Below are 18,969 nucleotides of genomic sequence, written 5' to 3' on the forward strand. Positions count from 1 at the left end.
GTCACCAATAGAGGGCACTAAATGTCAGAATACAACTTCTTGTAATTAAGGTTACTTCTCATGGGGTAATCATGGTTCAGGGGTGGAAGTGTGCACCTGTCTACCTGCAGAGAGCGTCTGCTGTCAGATGGGTGCACAGTCAAAAAGTGTGTGGTACAGCCGTCACTCCCTTTCCTCTTCTGGCCCACAGCATCGTCTACATTTGGCACTATGCAGTTGGGATTTTGGAAAACTGGACAGGAGCAAAAAAATGCTCTCTGCAGTCTGTCTGAATGGAAATACCTCTGCATAAATTATTATAACTATAATTAAATAAAATTATACATTATTATTTCAGAATTTTCTGATTGTTTTCATGAGATGTCAGGAGACATCACATGATCCTCTACTGTTAAAATAGATTAATTTCTGATGTTCTGTTCAACAGATCTGTGGCGGCTAAATGCATAGTGAGGGTGTGCTGAGAACGCTAGACGCCCCAGTCTGCAAGATCTTCAACTCTTTCCCCTGGCAACTCTTTCCTTCAACGTCTCTTTGAAAAGCTGTCAAAGCAATTCAAAGGGACATTGAGTCTTAATGGACCACATTAAATTGCTTAATCTGCTGCACTGAGCTGCAGCCACAAGGTGGTTGGTGCCTGGTGTGGAAGTTGCTATGAGCCATTTGATCCTTACACAACTGTTGCAAGAGCATGGTCAACATAGCCGGCAATAAGTCAGAGTCGTTCTCGGTGGGTGTTGGACTTCACCAGGGACAGAATTACTAGGTGTAGCCAAGTAGTGGAAGGATTCCACTTGGGTGGTCTCAGAATCTAATCTCTGCCTTTTGCAGATGATGTTGTTCTGTTGGCTTTATCAGGTGGTGGCCTCCAACTCACGCTGGAGTGGTTCGCAGCCAAGTGTGAAGTGGTGGGAATGAAAATCAGCACCTGAAAATCTGAGGCAATGGTTCTCAGCCCACTCTGCGTCGGGACAAGTTTCCACCCCGAGTGGAGGAGCTTAAATATCTCGGGTCTTGTTCACAAGTGAGGTGAGCGGGAGATCGACAGATGGATTGGTGCTGCGGCTGCAGTGATGTAGACGCTGTACCGAGGGCAGACCCAAGCTACACTGGAAAGAGGTTATATATTTCGGCTGGCCTGGGAATGTCTTGGTATTCCTCTGGACAAGCTGGAGGTGTTGGCCAGGGAGAGGGAGGTCTTGGCTTCTTTGCTTAGGCTGCTGTCCCCATGACCCAACCCCAGATAAGCAGAGGAAAACGGATGGATGGATGGATGAATGGATGGATGGATGGATGGATGGATGGATGAATGGACTGAGTCCATGAAGTCAACGTAGAGTTTACTGAGGTCACAAATGTCGCAACCAGAAGAGTCGCCCCCTCCTGGCCATTTACAAAAAAGGCAGGTTTGAGGCAATTCAAAGCTAATGGCTTCATTTTTTAGACCAAGAAGTGGTCACCATCTTCGTATGCAGTCTAGATATAGCATGCACCGAATCAACAAATAAATATAATAAAAATAATTAGAATACATTATTCTTTACATGTGCATTCTTTAGGTTTAAAAATCTGTTATCAAATAATCCAAGTTCATTCAAGACCTTCAACACTTTTGAAGCCACTTAAAGTATCATTAAATATTAATGACTAAATGAGCATCAGTCAGCTTTTAAAAACATATAGTATAGTTAGAGCAGTACACAGTGTGCACTGGGTGTTCTGTTTTAGGAGTGTATCACTAATCTAGATCTTTGTGGCGAGATTTGATCAGATTTGGTGGGCAATGGTCAAACAGGCCATAAACGCTAATCTGATTTCATTCGAATGCTGTTTCAAACCCTGATTGGGCCACTGAAGTAGCAGATGTCGCCTTTGTCCAACTGAGCTTTGCCACCTTCCAAAGGAGCAGGAAGTACACAGATAAGAAGCATAAATAAGCTAAACTCTGGAACATAAGAGAAACTGTGAGTCATAGTAGGGAGATAAATAAGCAATAGGTTTTCAGAACCTTTTCGTGCAGTTCTCCGGCTGTTCCGGGGATTGTCACATGTTTGGCACAAGTCAACCAAAGTCCAGCAAAACTCTGAGGGTAATTAACCTAAAGCAAGATATCAAACTGTAAAACCTAGTCCAGATTTAACATAGAGAAAACAAATCAAAAGGAGACATTCGAACCCAGAGCTACGTATTTTCTTTTAAAATCTGACATATTCGTAAGAAAAACTGGCACAATTGAAAGAACATCAATAACCCCGATGGAGTCAATCATTTCTGAAGTGAGATCACTGTCCTCACCACACCAATCTCAGCTAAGATTCTGCATGTGACCTTGTACGTGAGATCATTTTATGCCCAGTAAACTGATGTCGCTATCTGCTTTAAATTGCACCTCAAATGATTATGACCAAAGTCGATTCAGAGGAACAAGAAACGACTTATCAATGTGGAAGATTAATGCTGTGCACATATTCTCCCTCTTAGAGACACTGGACTCTGCACTCAGGTGGAGCAATCTCTTGAATGTCTGCGATAAGATAGGCCAAGTGCATGAATAAAAGAGGCACAAAATGCCATTACTTAAAATAAAAGATGATTGATACACATTTGCTTTTACTTTTTTCAGGGAGTTTGCGCTGTTTTGCATAGTGGGAACATTAAAACAGTGGCTCCCGTGAAAGGAGGAGAAAAACAGCAGAGCACCAGCTGCTTTTCCTGCTGATCATCACTAGGCGTTAATATGGATCTGATTGGTAACCATAACAAGATTGTTTTCCCTTGTTAGATGTCATAAAAGGTATTAAGTCATTAATCAAGTAAAGATGGATGCAAAAATGCAGGGGACGTGAGTGTGACTTACAAGCCTGTCTTTGAAAAGATCCGGGACAGTGTGTAACTGAAGTAAAAACAGTGCTTTGCATTATTTAAACTCTGCATTTAGACCATATAGCGCAACATTTAACTGCTGAGGGAAAAGTATAAAAGGTCATTTTGACTTTCATTCAAGCATCACATTCGAGAAACGTTGTGACGAGGGCAACGAGACACTGGGAAAGCATTAGATATTGACAGTTAACCATGTCACACACGGCTCAAGCCTCTTAATTTCAGCAAATGTATTTTTTAGTTATTAATATTTTTGTATACATATATTTATCAAGATATAGACGTGTATGTCTGAGCTGAACGGATGAACAGCTTCTTTGTTTTTCAGAAAAACGTGGCATTTCAGGACAGCCACTACAAACAGAGGTTTCTTCCTGTTAAAAGGGAGTTTTTCCTTCCCGCTGTCGCCAAGTGCTTACTCACTGAGGATCGTCTGATTGTTGGGGTAAGATCCTTACTTTACAAATTAAAGTAATCCGAGGCACTGGTTTGGTGCTATATATATTTCATGAAAAAAGATTTCCCCTTTCGGCCTTGCAGCCGGTCTTTATCCTTTCAAGCTCAGGTCCTCCACCGGAGGCCTGGGAGCTTGAGGGCACTGCACTCTTCTGGGATCTGCTGAAGCCACTCGCCTAGCTCAGCAGATCCCAGGAACAACATCTGAGACGAATTAAAGTGAACCAAATTCAATTGTCTTTGTGCTGTTTTTACGTTGAATGCAGTACCACTTTTACACAATATCTCAACCTCATTCAGAGATGTGGTTGTACTGGCACGTGTTGAGCAGCTACTTTAAAGCATCGCTGTGTGCTACTTTTAGTATCAGTGCTTTGTGTCACATGTCGTGCTGTTTTTCTCCAATGCATCAAAGTGCCCTCTTCCAATCTTTAATGCACTGCTTAATCAGCCTTTTACTGTCCTGTTGTTCAGCCTGGCTCTGTTGCTACACTCCACAGTATTTTGATTCCTCTTGCTATTGCTTCATACTTCTCAGCTACATTACTGCTTATTCCACTAAGTGTGCTTAGGTGTGTGTGTTTGTATGCATGTATGAGAAAAACAGTAAATGTACATTGCACCCCATCCTATTATTGTTACTACTGCTATTGTTAAAACAATCCTTTAAGATAGAGGCTCACAAGAGCTGAGCTTTTTCAAACTCAGAGAAAGCCCAGTTCTCTGAGGGTTTCGTTTTTTATTTTATTTCGCAGGCCATTTGAGGCAGTGAATACATATTTTGTGCAGGGCGACAAAAGAGATGTGCTTGACACTGGCCCTACCCTCCGTGCCACTCAGTATGGAATCAGGATGTTGGACAGAGGGGCCGGGCGCTGGGCCTGTTAAATATTGACTGCGAGTATAATAATTAACTTTGCACCAACTCCTGATCTCATAAACTGGCCGCTCTGCTTCGTTGCCATTTCTCTGCTGTCACTGCTGACATTTACGTCTTAAAAAACCAAACCATGCACTGTCAGTATCCACGAAGGTGTGACTTCACCTGTGTCGGTCCCGTGTGCTGAGTTTCTACTCGTCTTGGCTGTAACCCGCTTTCTGCTGCTCCCAGCGCTGGCTCTGTGTGTCACGACACCCTGCTGCTCAAACCTTTGGCCTCCTCTGCGAAATCCACTGCGCCCCGTTGAGCGAGAAGGTGAGTATGACTTATTTTTTGTTTGTTTTTTCAGTCACAATAACAAAACAAAACCAAGCAATGACCAGGCAAGACCCAGCTTCATCCTTCCTACGTTTATACCTTCAGAACATAACTAAATGTAGTGTAAGCACTGGATCGTTGTTTGGATCAGTGATCAGAAGAAACACGTGCTGTTTTCAAATGAATGCTAATGTGTCTGCTTGAAAGCAATTTAGTGCAGTCTGATTGATTCGTTCAAAACAATTAAAACAAACCAAGTACAAGAACAGCAGCTGGTCTAAGTGTAACTGCTGGTCTTTGAATTGCTTTATTGTTCTGTTTTTCTTTTCTTTTCTTTTTTCTGTGCAGTTTTACTACAAGGCAAAGTCTACACAGACATAACCCTGCAAGCTGAACAAGGCAGGGTGAAAAAGAAACTTACTTTTACTTACGTTTACTACAAGACCTAAAACCAACTTGATTAAAGTCAAACTGGGTAATCTGACGTTTGAGATTTATCCTCATAATTACTTAGTAAGAACTTGATAGTTATTAGAAGACTCATTTAGGCGCAAGCAGGAAATGCTAGGATAGCAGGTACACAGGTCAGACACACCCTTTTACTCACACATTGAAAGCCCTCATGTTGACAGCTGCCATAAAATCTGTGTTATCTCTACAGGCCTTGGCCCTTTGGACATGCTGTTGGAGCAGCGTGAGCAATGATGCCGTTTACTTCAGGTTATAAAAACTGGGAGGAGGAAATTGCCAGGTCAAAGTCACTTGCAAGAGGAGACTCCTCTCTTACTAAAGCAGCTGCCTCCGAGTCCAAATGCTGAGTCCACCTCTGGGCTCTCTTTTGGTGCTTCTCTCCTCTTCAATAAACTGGACCCTGATCCAAAGACAGGTTTGTTCATCAGCCTCGTGCTGTTTATCATCGGCGACGAGCCTTCTGGTGCTTGCTGGATGTAACAGCAACTCCATGTGGAAGCTGTGTCAGTTCCAGTGGAGGTGCTGTTACTTGCAGAGATCTACCAAAGACGACAAGAAGCCAGCACGCAATTGCTTTTATTTTCCATTCTGCTTTTTTTGTGAGTGTGGGTTACTGCATCTTTGAAAGATCGATATGTAGCTAAAGAGAGATGGGGCACAAGGTGATGACCTATGAATTGACAGCCAGTGATTTCCAGCCTCTGCCTGTCAGTTCTGTAGGCCACTGCCGCGTTCGTCCTGCTGAGCGTGTACAGGTACACAATGGTTTTATCTCCCACGTGCCTTCACTAATAAATAAACTGTGACTTTTTTGTGATTTTTTTTTTTTTTTTAAAGATGGCATTGCTGAAGAAAAGCATATACGGTGAATAAAGCCTTATTGTGTTGCTCAGCGAGTCTCTCATTTTGCACTGATGGTCTATTCAAATAACCACCTGTAACCTCAAACAGTGAAATTGTAAATGACGAGCTCACCCTGAAAGTGCGCCAGCATATTGCACGAATATATTTATGATCTACTTATCATTACAGGACAATGATACTAACTGCAAAGAGGAAGTAAGCTCAGTGCAAAAGTGCTGATGTGACACTGGACCAGTGCAGAACCTGATGTGTCTGCATGCCTGTAAATTAAACTGGCAACAAGTAGTGCAGATAAATTTAACCCTACTAAAAAACCTGTCATAAATCAGTGATTTCCATATTGGAAATTATATAATGAATGTCTTCATAATATATAATGTGGCAGGGAGCTATATAATGTCCTCTTAATTAAAATACAACCTCCAGGCAAATGCATTATTATAACAATCATCCTTAAACAAAGGATGTTCACTTTTTGAATGCACCGTTTTAAATATGTTGCATGTTTGTGGAACTCTTAAATGTTGTATTGGATATTTTTAATAAATAAAACACAATGAATTCTTATCAGAGAGTTTGTGTGTTCATGACATTCAGCCATCTTCGACTGCTCCTCATAATACAGTGTGAGGCAGTGCAGGAGGAGTCTTGTTTGACTTTAACTGAGGTAAAAAGGTAAGCTACCATCAGCTCTGCCTGTTTTTATCAGGGGGTTATGATGCAGTGATGATCAGAGAAATTCCTGCTTAAAAGAAATGTTGTTGTCCCTGTGCTGCACAGTGTTGCACAGATAAGACAGATGTGGGAAGATTAATGATCTTTATTGCCGTTATGCAAGCATATTGCCAGCAAATTACAGTTATACTAACCTCACATGGTGCCTAACACTTCAGCAAGAGATAAATACTGACACGTATAAATTCCAACAAGCATATATTATAGTTTTTTCTTTTTAAATACTTCACTTACATCAATAAAATGAAAATGGCTACATCTGCAGTAGTAGAGTATTGGACTAACTGTGCAAAATGAATATATATATTTAAAATATATGGAAGTATTTAAACTTGTACTCCAGAAAATAAACTTCAGTGCACCCATTTGTTTCTGTTGATAGTTGAACTGATATGTGCAGCAAGAAACTAACAGTGACATGAGCTGGAGTGCCTACTACCACAGTGTTGCAGACTATCCTGACAATCATGCACTCCCCAACAGAGCCATCCCCCAGCAGCAGGGCGCAAAAAGAAATCGACTCACGACCTACAAACTCTCCAGATTCTGAGCGAGCTTTTGTGAGACCTGCTGGAACTAGCTCAGTCCACACAGTCCCCACCCCACAACATAAGGATCCAAAGGGTCTGTGCCAAGCACCACAGCAAGGTGTGGGGGTCTTTACAATATTAGAGTCTGAATGTGGTGGTTGATCAGTGAACTCCTGCTCTTTTGGGGTGGCTTATATGAGGGGGGAATTGTGACACAGGCTAAAATGAATCCAGTGTGAATTTCGTGCTGTAAACTTCTGTATTACTCTCTGTTGTAGTAAAATACCTCTATATTAGTCTTTGGGAAGTCACAGCACAACGAGCCACTTTACAACATCCGCCATTTTGACTTAAGGAATGAAGCAAGCAGCGCACGTAATTTCCAATATTTTCTGACAGCAGTCACACTGAGCCAACACAATATGCTATCTCTTAAACATATGTGTAAGATTTTATTGTGGATAACGTCCAGCTATCCTTCCTGACATCAAACCAACGTTGGCGCGATTTTATTTATTTATTATTTCAACAATGTAAGTTTCCCTGTGGCAGATCAGACACATGCATGTACTGTCTTTATAGAACAAAAATAGGAACCTAGGTTTGCTGTATATTTTTAGATTTATTATTGCGTTTTTCTTCTTTTAAAAACACAGCTTCGTAGATACTGACAGTGCAACAACGTAAATAATTAATTTAGTCTTTCAGTGTTCTCAGATGACTTGCTCACTGGTGCCCTCTGCTGTGCCTCTGACTGAATTGCTCTCTATTGCAGTTTTAAAAGGGAACTTTAATTTATTACTCAAATTACCAACTGATGAGTTAAATACAATAAAAGTAAAGTAAAAAAAAAAAAACAGAATACACTAAAAAGAAAATCACGAATGTTGAAAAAAAAAACCTTTGATAGCGGAAGTGGAGATCAGTGAGTGTGTTACTTTTAAATTAGACACCAAAAAAAAACAATTTAACTGACCGACAAGGCGTTTATATAGCAGTTAGTCAGCATAAATTGACATGATAGATACTGATAATAATTATGTGTGAACACGTATGTTTTATTTTCAGGGGGAAGAAAAAGTAAAGCTAAAAGAGGATGTCCCGTAAAGCGGAAGTCGAGCACTTCCCGTAGACGAGAGAACGCGCCAATACGATTTTCCGGTTTGCGGGAAGAGGGGCAGCAGCATGGCATCCGAAAGCAGCATGGCTAACGTTAACGGTCGGGAGAGCACGTCCCTGAACGGGGAGCCGGTCGTTAAGCGACCGCGGGAGGGTGTCCCGCAGGAGCACCCACTCAGGACTCCGAAGGAGCCGCAGAACAAAGTGACCGTCGTGCTCGGAGCGCAGTGGGGAGACGAAGGAAAAGGCAAAGTAGTGGACTTACTCGCCATGGATGCGGATATTGTGTGCAGGTGCCAGGTACCAAGCTACGCTGTCGATCTTTTGTCACCTTTTACCCTTAAACACACCACTTCTTACACTTTTCTTGGGCTTGTTGTGAATATAACGCGGGGCTATGGAGAGCCTCGTCACCGTTTAGCTGCAGTTAAATATTCATGACCGACGTCAACAACCTTGGCTGACCTCCCCGGATGTAGAGCTGCTGTGGCGCTAACGAGCACTACTACCTAAGTACTGTCGTTTGTAATCTAATGTGGTGCTTCGAAATCCATACAGTTTTACAGAGTTAGACAAATGACCGTGAACATGACATTATATAATGGAATGACGCACCTACGAATAAAAGTGCTATTGTTTACTTTGTTAAAGCCACACAGCGCCTACAGGAACAGGAGCTTTTAACCCTTTGTTCACACTGAACATGTTTTACCACAACACAACATTGTATCGGTCTTATGCTGTGAGCAGGTTATGGATGTTATGTTGTGTTCACAGGGAGGAAACAATGCAGGTCACACCGTGGTTGTGGATTCTGTGGAGTACGACTTCCATCTGCTGCCCAGTGGGGTGCTCAACAAGAAGGCCATCTCATTCATTGGTAAGGGCGAGCCTTGAGTTTTGAAAGTCTCGCTGATGGTGAAGCGTGATGAAGATGCTATAACGCATTAATAATCACCTTTATCAGAGTGAACGTCATACGCAGACAGGCAGACAGTCTTATCAGTCCGTCTGTTTCACGCTGTTAAGGACATTACCCAGATCCTGTGTTATTAAGGCTCGTCTAGATAATAAAAAGACCTCCTAGTCAGTGCAGTTTTACAGCCACAGGAATTAAACCATGTACAGTGTGCTGTTGTGCTTCATTCCTCATCTCTTTATTGTATGTTTTGTTTGGATGTCATGCTTTTAATAGCTTTTGTTTCCAGTAGGCTTACTGTAAAAACAGGAAACTGGGAGAGGGGTGCACTGAGATGTCATCCAAACAAAAGCTGAGGGAAAACATGAGCAGTTTGTTTCCCACACTGGAACACTTGATGCTAAAGTGTATAAGATGAGTTATGCGAGGCTTGTTAAAAGTTCAGTTTCACCTTACAGGTAACGGAGTGGTGATACACCTGCCGGGACTGTTTGAGGAGGCCGAAAAGAATCTGCGTAAAGGCAAAGGTACAGTGTCACAGCATAAAGGATCATTTCAGGGTAGATTTACACCCCCCCCCCCCCCCCCCAAAAAAAAAAAAAGATATTTGTATTATTAAAACAAAACTGGGACGTATTGTAAAATGGCATTATATAATATTTAAAAAATAAATAAATAAGAGTGAGACGAACCCTTATATATCTTTGTTTTTGGATTTATTTTGGATCTGAAACGGTGAGATGGTGTTGTGTAATATTAAAAACAACATTGTACTAATTAACTTGCTTATTTCACAACCAGCTATGTTAATTAGTAACATTTCTGGCTATAAAAACTGCTTCCCAGAGTGATTTTTTTTTATTTTTTTGTAACATTTGCCAGTTTTCAAAATTGCAGATACACAAGGAATGCCATCATTTGATAATAAGCTGATATCTGTGATGGTATGAGTATCTCTCCCTATTTAATGCTGAATAAGATCAGCATTAAATGAGATTTCTCAGGAAAGGCCTTGGATGTTGAAGCAAGATGCTGCAAAAGCACATGCTGCATGTATTCCAGCAGCATGGCTTTCGTATCAAGAGGCTGGGAGATAAAACTGGCCTTCCTAACAGATCTGAAAACATTTAGAGCTTATTGAAATTAGGAGGCTCCAAACTGGCTGACAGCGTTTCAGAAATAGTGCAGTGAACATGTGTGTTGAATGTCTTCTGACTGTATTGAAAGAGTGTTTGCACCACAACTACAGTGGGGCAAAAAAGTATTTAGTCAGCCACCGATTGTGGAAGTTCCCCCACCTAAAATGATGACAGAGGTCAGTAATTTGCACCAGAGGTACACTTCAACTGTGAGAGACAGAATGTGAAAAAAAAAAATCCATGAATCCACATGGTAGGATTTGTAAAGAATTTATTCGTAAATCAGGGTGGAAAATAAGTATTTGGTCAATAACAAAAATACAACTCAATACTTTGTAACATAACCTTTGTTGGCAATAACAGAGGTCAAACGTTTACTATAGGTCTTTACCAGGTTTGCACACACAGTAGCTGGTATTTTGGCCCATTCCTCCATGCAGATCTTCTCGAGAGCAGTGATGTTTTGGGGCTGTCGCCGAGCAACACGGACTTTCAACTCCCGCCACAGATTTTCTATGGGGTTGAGGTCTGGAGACTGGCTAGGCCACTCCAGGACTTTCAAATGCTTCTTACGGAGCCACTCCTTTGTTGCCCGGGCGGTGTGTTTTGGATCATTGTCATGTTGGAAGACCCAGCCTCGTTTCATCTTCAAAGTTCTCACTGATGGAAGGAGGTTTTGGCTCAAAATCTCACGATACATGGCCCCATTCATTCTGTCCTTAACACGGATCAGTCGTCCTGTCCCCTTGGCAGAAAAACAGCCCCATAGCATGATGTTTCCACCCCCATGCTTCACAGTAGGTATGGTGTTCTTGGGATGCAACTCAGTATTCGTCTTCCTCCAAACACGACGAGTTGAGTTTATACCAAAAAGTTCTACTTTGGTTTCATCTGACCACATGACATTCTCCCAATCCTCTGCTGTATCATCCATGTGCTCTCTGGCAAACTTCAGACGGGCCTGGACATGCACTGGCTTCAGCAGCGGAACACGTCTGGCACTGCGGGATTTGATTCCCTGCCGTTGTAGTGTGTTACTGATGGTGACTTTTGTTACTTTGGTCCCAGCTCTCTGCAGGTCATTCACCAGGTCTCCCCGTGTGGTTCTGGGATCTTTGCTCACCGTTCTCATGATCATTTTGACCCCACGGGATGAGATCTTGCGTGGAGCCCCAGATCGAGGGAGATTATCAGTGGTCTTGTATGTCTTCCATTTTCTGATGATTGCTCCCACAGTTGATTTTTTCACACCAAGCTGCTTGCCTATTGTAGATTCACTCTTCCCAGTCTGGTGCAGGTCTACAATACTTTTCCTGGTGTCCTTCGAAAGCTCTTTGGTCTTGGCCATGGCGGAGTTTGGAGTCTGACTGTTTGAGGCTGTGGACAGGTGTCTTTTATACAGATGATGAGTTCAAACAGGTGCCATTCATACAGGTAACGAGTGGGGGACAGAAAAGCTTCTTACAGAAGACGTTACAGGTCTGTGAGAGCCAGAGATTTTCCTTGTTTGAGGTGACCAAATACTTATTTTCCACCCTGATTTACGAATAAATTCTTTACAAATCCTACCATGTGAATTCATGGATTTTTTTTTCACATTCTGTCTCTCACAGTTGAAGTGTACCTCTGGTGCAAATTACTGACCTCTGTCATCATTTTAGGTGGGGGAACTTGCACAATCGGTGGCTGACTAAATACTTTTTTGCCCCACTGTATAAAACAAGAGTAAAACAGTTTCTCGACTAACTCCAGCTCCAGCAAATAGTCTTTTCCTTTGCATCTCTATGATGATTAAACTGGATAAAACTGAACAATGTTTGGAACTGTAAATCTGTCATGACAGTCACAAATTTGGGTTTGTGTGCTATTACGATAAATACTCAGGTGTTCAAAAGGCTCAAGGAATGTGTGAAATCCTTCAAAACAGTTTGTCACACCAGACTGAGTCATTTTCACCCTTCCTTAATATTTGGAAATGCTCGAAGGCAAATGAGGAAGAACGGCTGTCCAAAATCCGGTAAAATTGTAAACAAGCATTGTTTCATTATATAAATCATCAGATATTTATTTTACAGGGACTGCAGTCTGCCCACTGCAGAGGAAGGGGAGAAGAGGTGTGCTGCAATATGAAGATGCATAAAAGTGCAGCAACATATATGCCAGTTCTTCTTTAGTTACACTGCAAGGAAGAACAAAAGAAATAAATAAAAAAAAGAAAGAAAGAAATAGTGCAGTGGGTGTCCTCAGTTCACCAATACCCCTTTTCCACTAGTACCTTCTCAGCTCGACTCATTTTCCATTACAATTGAGTACCACTTAATGTGCGGGGAGTCGTTATAGCAACGTAACCGAGAGTCTCGTGATGTCATTTATATGTGACACGAATGCCACAACAAAGGAGCACGTGGAGGCGATGGTATACCTGCTGCTCAGTCTGTGGTTTTTTTGTCACGCTCTGTGATCAGTGTTCTTCTGTGTAACCATTTCACTTGTTGTCAGGTTTCAAAAATGACAGTTTTGATTTTCATTAAGGAGACACTCTCATGACTCTGATGCCACTTACTAGCCAGTTGGTGGCGTGCAGCCTGATGTCACAATTTCGGATTGTCTCAGATTGCTTGGAAACTCCGGCCAAGCAGGTACTAAAAAAGTACCTGGCACCTAATGGAAAACCCTGAAAACAGATCGGACCCGAGTAGGTTCGAGTGGAAAAGGCCTATAAAGTTTACTGAGTGTTAAACGAAGATGTGAGACAGTAAAGTGGTAACCATGCTCTTGTCTCGCCTCTCACTCTCAACATTTAACATCTCACTAGTTCAGTGGTTTTATGCTTTTCATGAAGCAAATGTTTATTAGTCTGTGTGTGTGTGTGTGTGCACACGCATCAATAATAATGCAGAAGAAGAGAAAAAAGATGCTTCCTGCAGTAAAAACATTGCACCACGTGAATCGTTGTTTCCTGTGCAGGATTACAAGGATGGGAGGAAAGATTAAAGATTTCAGATCGCGCCCACATCGGTGAGTAAGAGTTTCTCCTCAAAGTTTTGAGTAACACACGTGTTCTTATTGACAGTCCCGTTTGTCCTCCTGTAGTGTTCAACTTCCATCAAGCTGTTGATGGAATCCAGGAGCAGCAGAGGCAGCAGCAAGAAGGGAAAAAGTAAATCAAATATTTTATGACTGTTAATAATAGCATGCAGTATAACAGCATTAAAGACTGGGGATGACTTTGTGTTTAGTGTGCACTTCCTAATAGACTTTGTTGTGTTTATTCGTGCTCCAGTTTAGGGACCACTAAGAAGGGCATCGGTCCTGCCTACTCCTCGAAAGCTGCCCGGAACGGTCTGCGAGTCTGTGACCTCGTCTCAGATTTCAAAGTTTTTGAGGAGAAGTAAGCGCTTTGTTTTTTCTCTACCTCATGTTGCACAGTCTTATCACCTCACCATAACGTGATAATGTGGCCGCCAACAGGAACGCTGTTTAAGTGATTTTGAATCATAGATTGGTCAGATGGCAAGTTTAGGCATACATTTTAAGGATTTTAAAAAAATGGAACATCTCACAGACAAAACATGAGGTGTTATAACACATTAGTCCAGTTATTGTCAGTTTATGCAATCTCCTACCAGCAGGTGGCAGCACCCATCTATGGAAAACAGCTGAAAAAGCTTTTATGGAAACCTTATGTAACGTAGTCGTTCTCTCCTGTGTGTCAGGTTAAAACTCTAATCAGTGGAAGCACAGCTGCATAAAGACAGGCTCCACATAAACATGCATTAACGTGTCTAACTAATAATCTGTCCTGCTCGTCATGGTTTGCAGGTTTCGCATGCTGGCGGAACATTTTCGCACCATGTACCCAAACCTTAATGTCGACATCGACAGCGAACTGCAACAGTTGAAGGTGAGATCTGCTTATCACATAGAGGTATTTCATGGTATTATATGGCTCAGGTGTTGGTGTTGGGCCTACATCACAAGAGGAAAAATCACAGGTGTAAAGGTTAATGATGGCTGAATTTCATTTAGCTGCCTGTGTTACTGGGAGTTCTTATATTCATTGTATTCATAGCAGGAAAAACACAGGTGATGTTAACAGGGGTAAGGCTAAGATAGTGGACCTATACCTATAGTCTGACTATCTTAGCATGTACCGTGCCTGAGTCCCGTCCAGTTTGTTTGATTAGTGTGATAGCTGCATAACATCTTTGTGCATGGCTGTGAGCAGAGTAGCCCCACTCCTCTGCTGTTTAAACCTTTTGTTGTGAGGGTCAACTTATTCAAAGAAAATCAGCTTACAGAGACCGTCTGACCCGACCTCTGTAAACTTTCATCTATCCACAGTTCAGTTTTTTGTTGTCATGCTGTGGCCAGTTTCGATCAGGGAGGGGATGTCAGGGTTTCAGCCATGTTTGCTGGACTTTCATGTATCTGAGAAAAATGATTTCCAATGACAGCACTATAAACGGATTATTTACTTAGTAGTATAGGTAAGTCTTATAGATTTTCATCAAGTGATATTTTTGTGTGTGTTCTCAGGAATACACAGAGAGACTGCGTCCTCTGGTAACTGACGGGGTGTACTTCATGCACAGAGCTCTTACTGGACCCAGTAAGAAAATCCTGGTGGAGGGAGCCAACGCTGCTCTCCTGGATATTGACTTTGGTGAGCATCTACAGGTTTTTAAATATTTGAGTTGAGATGATGGACGTGTTGTGTTTTGTTTGTTTTGTTGCTTCCTCACATTAACAGGTGTTTTTCTGTTCAGGCACGTATCCTTTCGTGACATCTTCTAACTGCACCGTTGGAGGCGTATGCACTGGACTCGGGGTGCCTCCGTCCTATGTTGGCCGAGTGTACGGCGTTGTCAAAGCTTACACCACCCGTGTGGGTGTTGGTGCGTTTCCAACAGAACAGGATAACGTGAGTAAAAAGACACAAATTGTTTTTTTTGTGCTTTAAAAAAAATCCTAGTTACTTCCTGCAGTTTCTACTGTGTGTCCAATATGGACTGTAACATCATCAGTTGCTCAGCCTCTGTGGTCAGCTGCCAACCTGATGTTACAGACGCATGATTGTGGCCAAACTTACGTCAATTCAGATCCCCCAGATTACAGCAAATCCCCGGTACTGTAGAGAGCATGACAGTGGAGTGTGCATGCAGGTGTTACTAGAGATGAATATATGTTTATCTGACTTTCTGTACAAAGTAAAGTTATTAGAGCAAGCAGTATTGGTGTGATTGCCTCTTGAAATCAAGGAATATGCTTCCCATTTATTTATTGTTTTTTTCCCCTCTTTAAACTGACTTTGTGTGTCTCTTTCTTGCTCCGCAGGAGACCGGGAATCTGTTACAGAGTAGAGGCAGAGAGTTCGGTGTGACCACGGGCAGAAGGCGGCGTTGTGGTTGGCTGGACCTGATTTTGGTCAGATATGCCCACATGGTCAATGGCTTCTCTGCGTAAGGAACATTCAAACGATTTCAGAATATTTCCCTCGCTGGCTGATGTAATTACTGGCATCGTTGCTATGTTTAGAAGCAAGTTTCACCATGTGCTCTTTGTGTTGTGATCAAAGCTGAACACAAATTCTTTCTGCAGAATTGCTCTGACGAAGCTGGACATTTTGGACACGCTGCCTGAGATTAAAGTGGCCGTGGCATATAAGGTTAATGGACAACCTCTGCCAAGTTTTCCAGGTAGGATGTTCCCAGGTTTTCTAGATCTGTAGAAAAATGGTATAAATGCAACGGTTCGAAAGAACAGTTTGAGCCCAGTTTAGAGCTTAAAGTCAGGATTTAGTGTTTCTGTGACTCAGTAACTTCTGAAACAAGTGTCACAACAATGTGAAAAGATGTGAGGATGTACACATTCTTCAGAATAGTGCTATCCTTATACATTTGAGTCTAACAGTTGATCGCGTGACATTTTGAAGTCTTTGATTGTTTATGGCTGGTCAGTTATCCAGACCCCTCCACCCAGACAATCACAAACACAACTGTGCTCCATAAAAGGAAGTTGAGATTGATTCCTGACTTCACACAGGATTTGAACAATGCTCTCTGAGGTGGCTGCTCTCTGCTTACATCCATCGTGCCTGTATCTCACATCTCGCTTGTTATTCACCTGATCTGCTGCTGTGGCCCTTAGCAGGCTACATTTGCACATTTCCTACTCAGACCACTTAAACAACAATATGCTGAAAAGTTATTATAGATTTTTCTTTTCTTCTTCTTTTTGTTAGAGATGCCTAGAAACATGTTGCCTACTCCAGCTTTATTGACAGAAATATAATTACTGAAAAGAATCTGGTTTCATGTGAATGGGGGGGTCTTTATTTCACATGGGTCAGCTTTTTTTTTTTCCCAGCAGGAAGTGCAACATCCTGAGTTTGTCAAAATCTGTTCAGACGCAGCTTTATCGTCTTCATCTCTCTGTTTGTACTGCCAAATAGAAGAAGTTGAATCATGAAGTTAATGAATCAGAAGGGTCTCCTCTGTTTAAAATGGCACCAGAGCTGCACAAAAACAGCACGTTATCATTTCTTTTTGCTCAGTGGGTTTTTGTGGGCCGGTGCGCTGGATTTCCCAGGACCGATTTTTCTCTGAACGATGCTTCTTTTGCAGCAAACATGGACGTTTTGACACAAGTGAAAGTGGAATACGAAACGTTGCCCGGCTGGTGCTGCAGCACGGAGACGGCTCGGAGTTTCGAGGAGCTTCCGGTGCAGGCTCAAAATTATATTCGGTTCATCGAGGACTTCCTGCAAGTGCCAGGTTTGTAAAGAGATACTTTAGTTTAATGGGGATGGAAACTGCAGCCAACGTCTTTGTTCGCTTTGCCAAAACCTGCCAATCGAATTTTGGTCCCTGCGTCTTCTCATTTCAGTGAAGTGGGTTGGAGTCGGCAAGTCCAGGGAGAGCATCATCAAACTGTTTTGATCTCTCCGTCTTCTGCTTCCCCCGCCTCCCCCCTGCAGTCCTCGACACCAGCTCAGATGATACCTTGAGGTTTTCATAGGTTTACCAGAAGAGTTTAAAATGCACACTCTACCCGGTAGGAATACTTTACCAGCAAAGGTACCTGTGAAGCCTTTCAGTTGCTGCTTGTCCAACACATCCACGGTAATTCTTCAGATATAATTTATGCATTCCACCGATTCTACGTATTAATGAGGGTCTTGATTTTTAAAAAGCTTGTACAAAAAAGTCAATTATTCTTGAAGCCATTCCTCAGTATATTTTTAACATTGGAGGCTAATTTAGCTCATTTGACATCTGTTCACCATGCAGTTATTTTTTTACCTGTAGAGCCACTGATGAACAGGTGTGGAAGCCGTTTGTATTTAAAAGGTTATTTTCCGACTTTGTTATTAGAGGGTGAGCCATGTTGTGGTTGTGAACTTTTCTATTGAGCAATTTTAGATCACTTTACAAGACCAGACATGAATCAATCTCATTAAGTTTGTAACATGCGCTCTATGGGGATTGTTGGAATGGACGTATTGCTTTGAAACAATTGTTAATAAAAGAGAAAAAAAAGCATAAATTGACACTAAGCAACTTTAGTTGAAGACATTTTCACATCCACACACAGATTTGCTACGTTAGTTGATCATTTTATGTATTTGGTCCATCTTGTATGATGCTTACTCAACTTGCTATTAAATAAAAGTCAACAAAAGGAAACCCTGATATTTAGAGAGTCTTCTTCTTTCCTAATGCAGTGAATTGTTTTCTGGAAGCATGTTTTATTCCAAAAAACCTGCTCTGGACAGATCTCAGTATTCCTGATGGTTTTAGCAGACTGAGAGACGAAAGGAGGCTCAGTCTATCAGCAGCTTCATGCATTTTTCAGTCCGCTGTCACCCTGAAATATTTTTTCTCTCAATCTTTCTTGGTTTGCACCCTCTTTAAGTTGACTTCCTCTAGAGTTTAAAAGCTTTTCAGAACGTGGAGGTATTAGATTAGAGTGTAAAGTGGATTCTTTTGCCAATCGATAAGAGGTGTAACTGTACTGGGGCTTCCCAGATATTCAGACTTTCTAATGGGTTAAAGGCCCTGAACAGGCACACAGGTGTTCTCTGCTGCTCATTGGACATCTCAGGATGATGATGGGGTGTTTGTTGGTGGGAAATTAAATGATTAAAGTGTGTAAACTTAATATCTTGTATCAAAACTAGTAAGACGGATGGGGAGATGCAACAACCCACAATTGATTTTGCCATTAAGAGCAGCTTAACTTTAAATACTGAATCACCAGGTTTCTGATGTTTGTGTTTATTTATTTTTTTCAAGTCTTGTTGTTGTTGTAACTTTAAACTTTACAATTACAAAATATTTCCTTTTTTGGTTGGGTTTACTGCTGAACCATCGGGCCGTGCCCCGCCCAACCCTAAAGGTGCCTCCACATAATAAGTGAAATTTCTTGTTGAAAACACTGGACATTGAAGGCTCTGGTTGCCTACATAATCCTCTAACCAATGAACTACCAGGTCATATGTCAGTGGGATTCTGTTCTCTCATTGGTCGTCATTTCAGTGACGACCAACAGTAATCTCAACTATTTTTTTGTTTTCTTTTTAAATAGCTAAATGTCATTTCCTTTCTATGGCCTCTGATCACCATGGCACTGTGGATCGCTACCAGTGTGGAT

The 18,969-nt window shown here is 41.8% G+C and overlaps 1 protein-coding gene across 1 annotated transcript; it reads left to right on the plus strand.

The window, feature by feature from the left end:
- Positions 1-8,259: 8,259 nt before the first annotated feature.
- On the plus strand, positions 8,260-18,002 carry adssl (adenylosuccinate synthase, like). The gene is made up of 13 exons (XM_026182527.2): positions 8,260-8,556; positions 9,034-9,136; positions 9,634-9,702; positions 13,282-13,332; positions 13,408-13,474; positions 13,598-13,705; positions 14,137-14,218; positions 14,854-14,980; positions 15,084-15,238; positions 15,652-15,776; positions 15,916-16,013; positions 16,941-17,090; positions 17,203-18,002. The coding sequence occupies exons 1-13, from the start codon at positions 8,323-8,325 to the stop codon at positions 17,253-17,255; spliced, it is 1,422 nt and encodes a 473-aa protein (XP_026038312.1). The 5' UTR covers positions 8,260-8,322; the 3' UTR covers positions 17,256-18,002.
- The last annotated feature ends 967 nt before the right edge of the window (positions 18,003-18,969 follow it).

The sequence above is a fragment of the Astatotilapia calliptera genome, chromosome 10, assembly GCF_964374335.1.
Source record: "Astatotilapia calliptera chromosome 10, fAstCal68.1, whole genome shotgun sequence".
NCBI lineage: Eukaryota > Metazoa > Chordata > Actinopteri > Cichliformes > Cichlidae > Astatotilapia > Astatotilapia calliptera.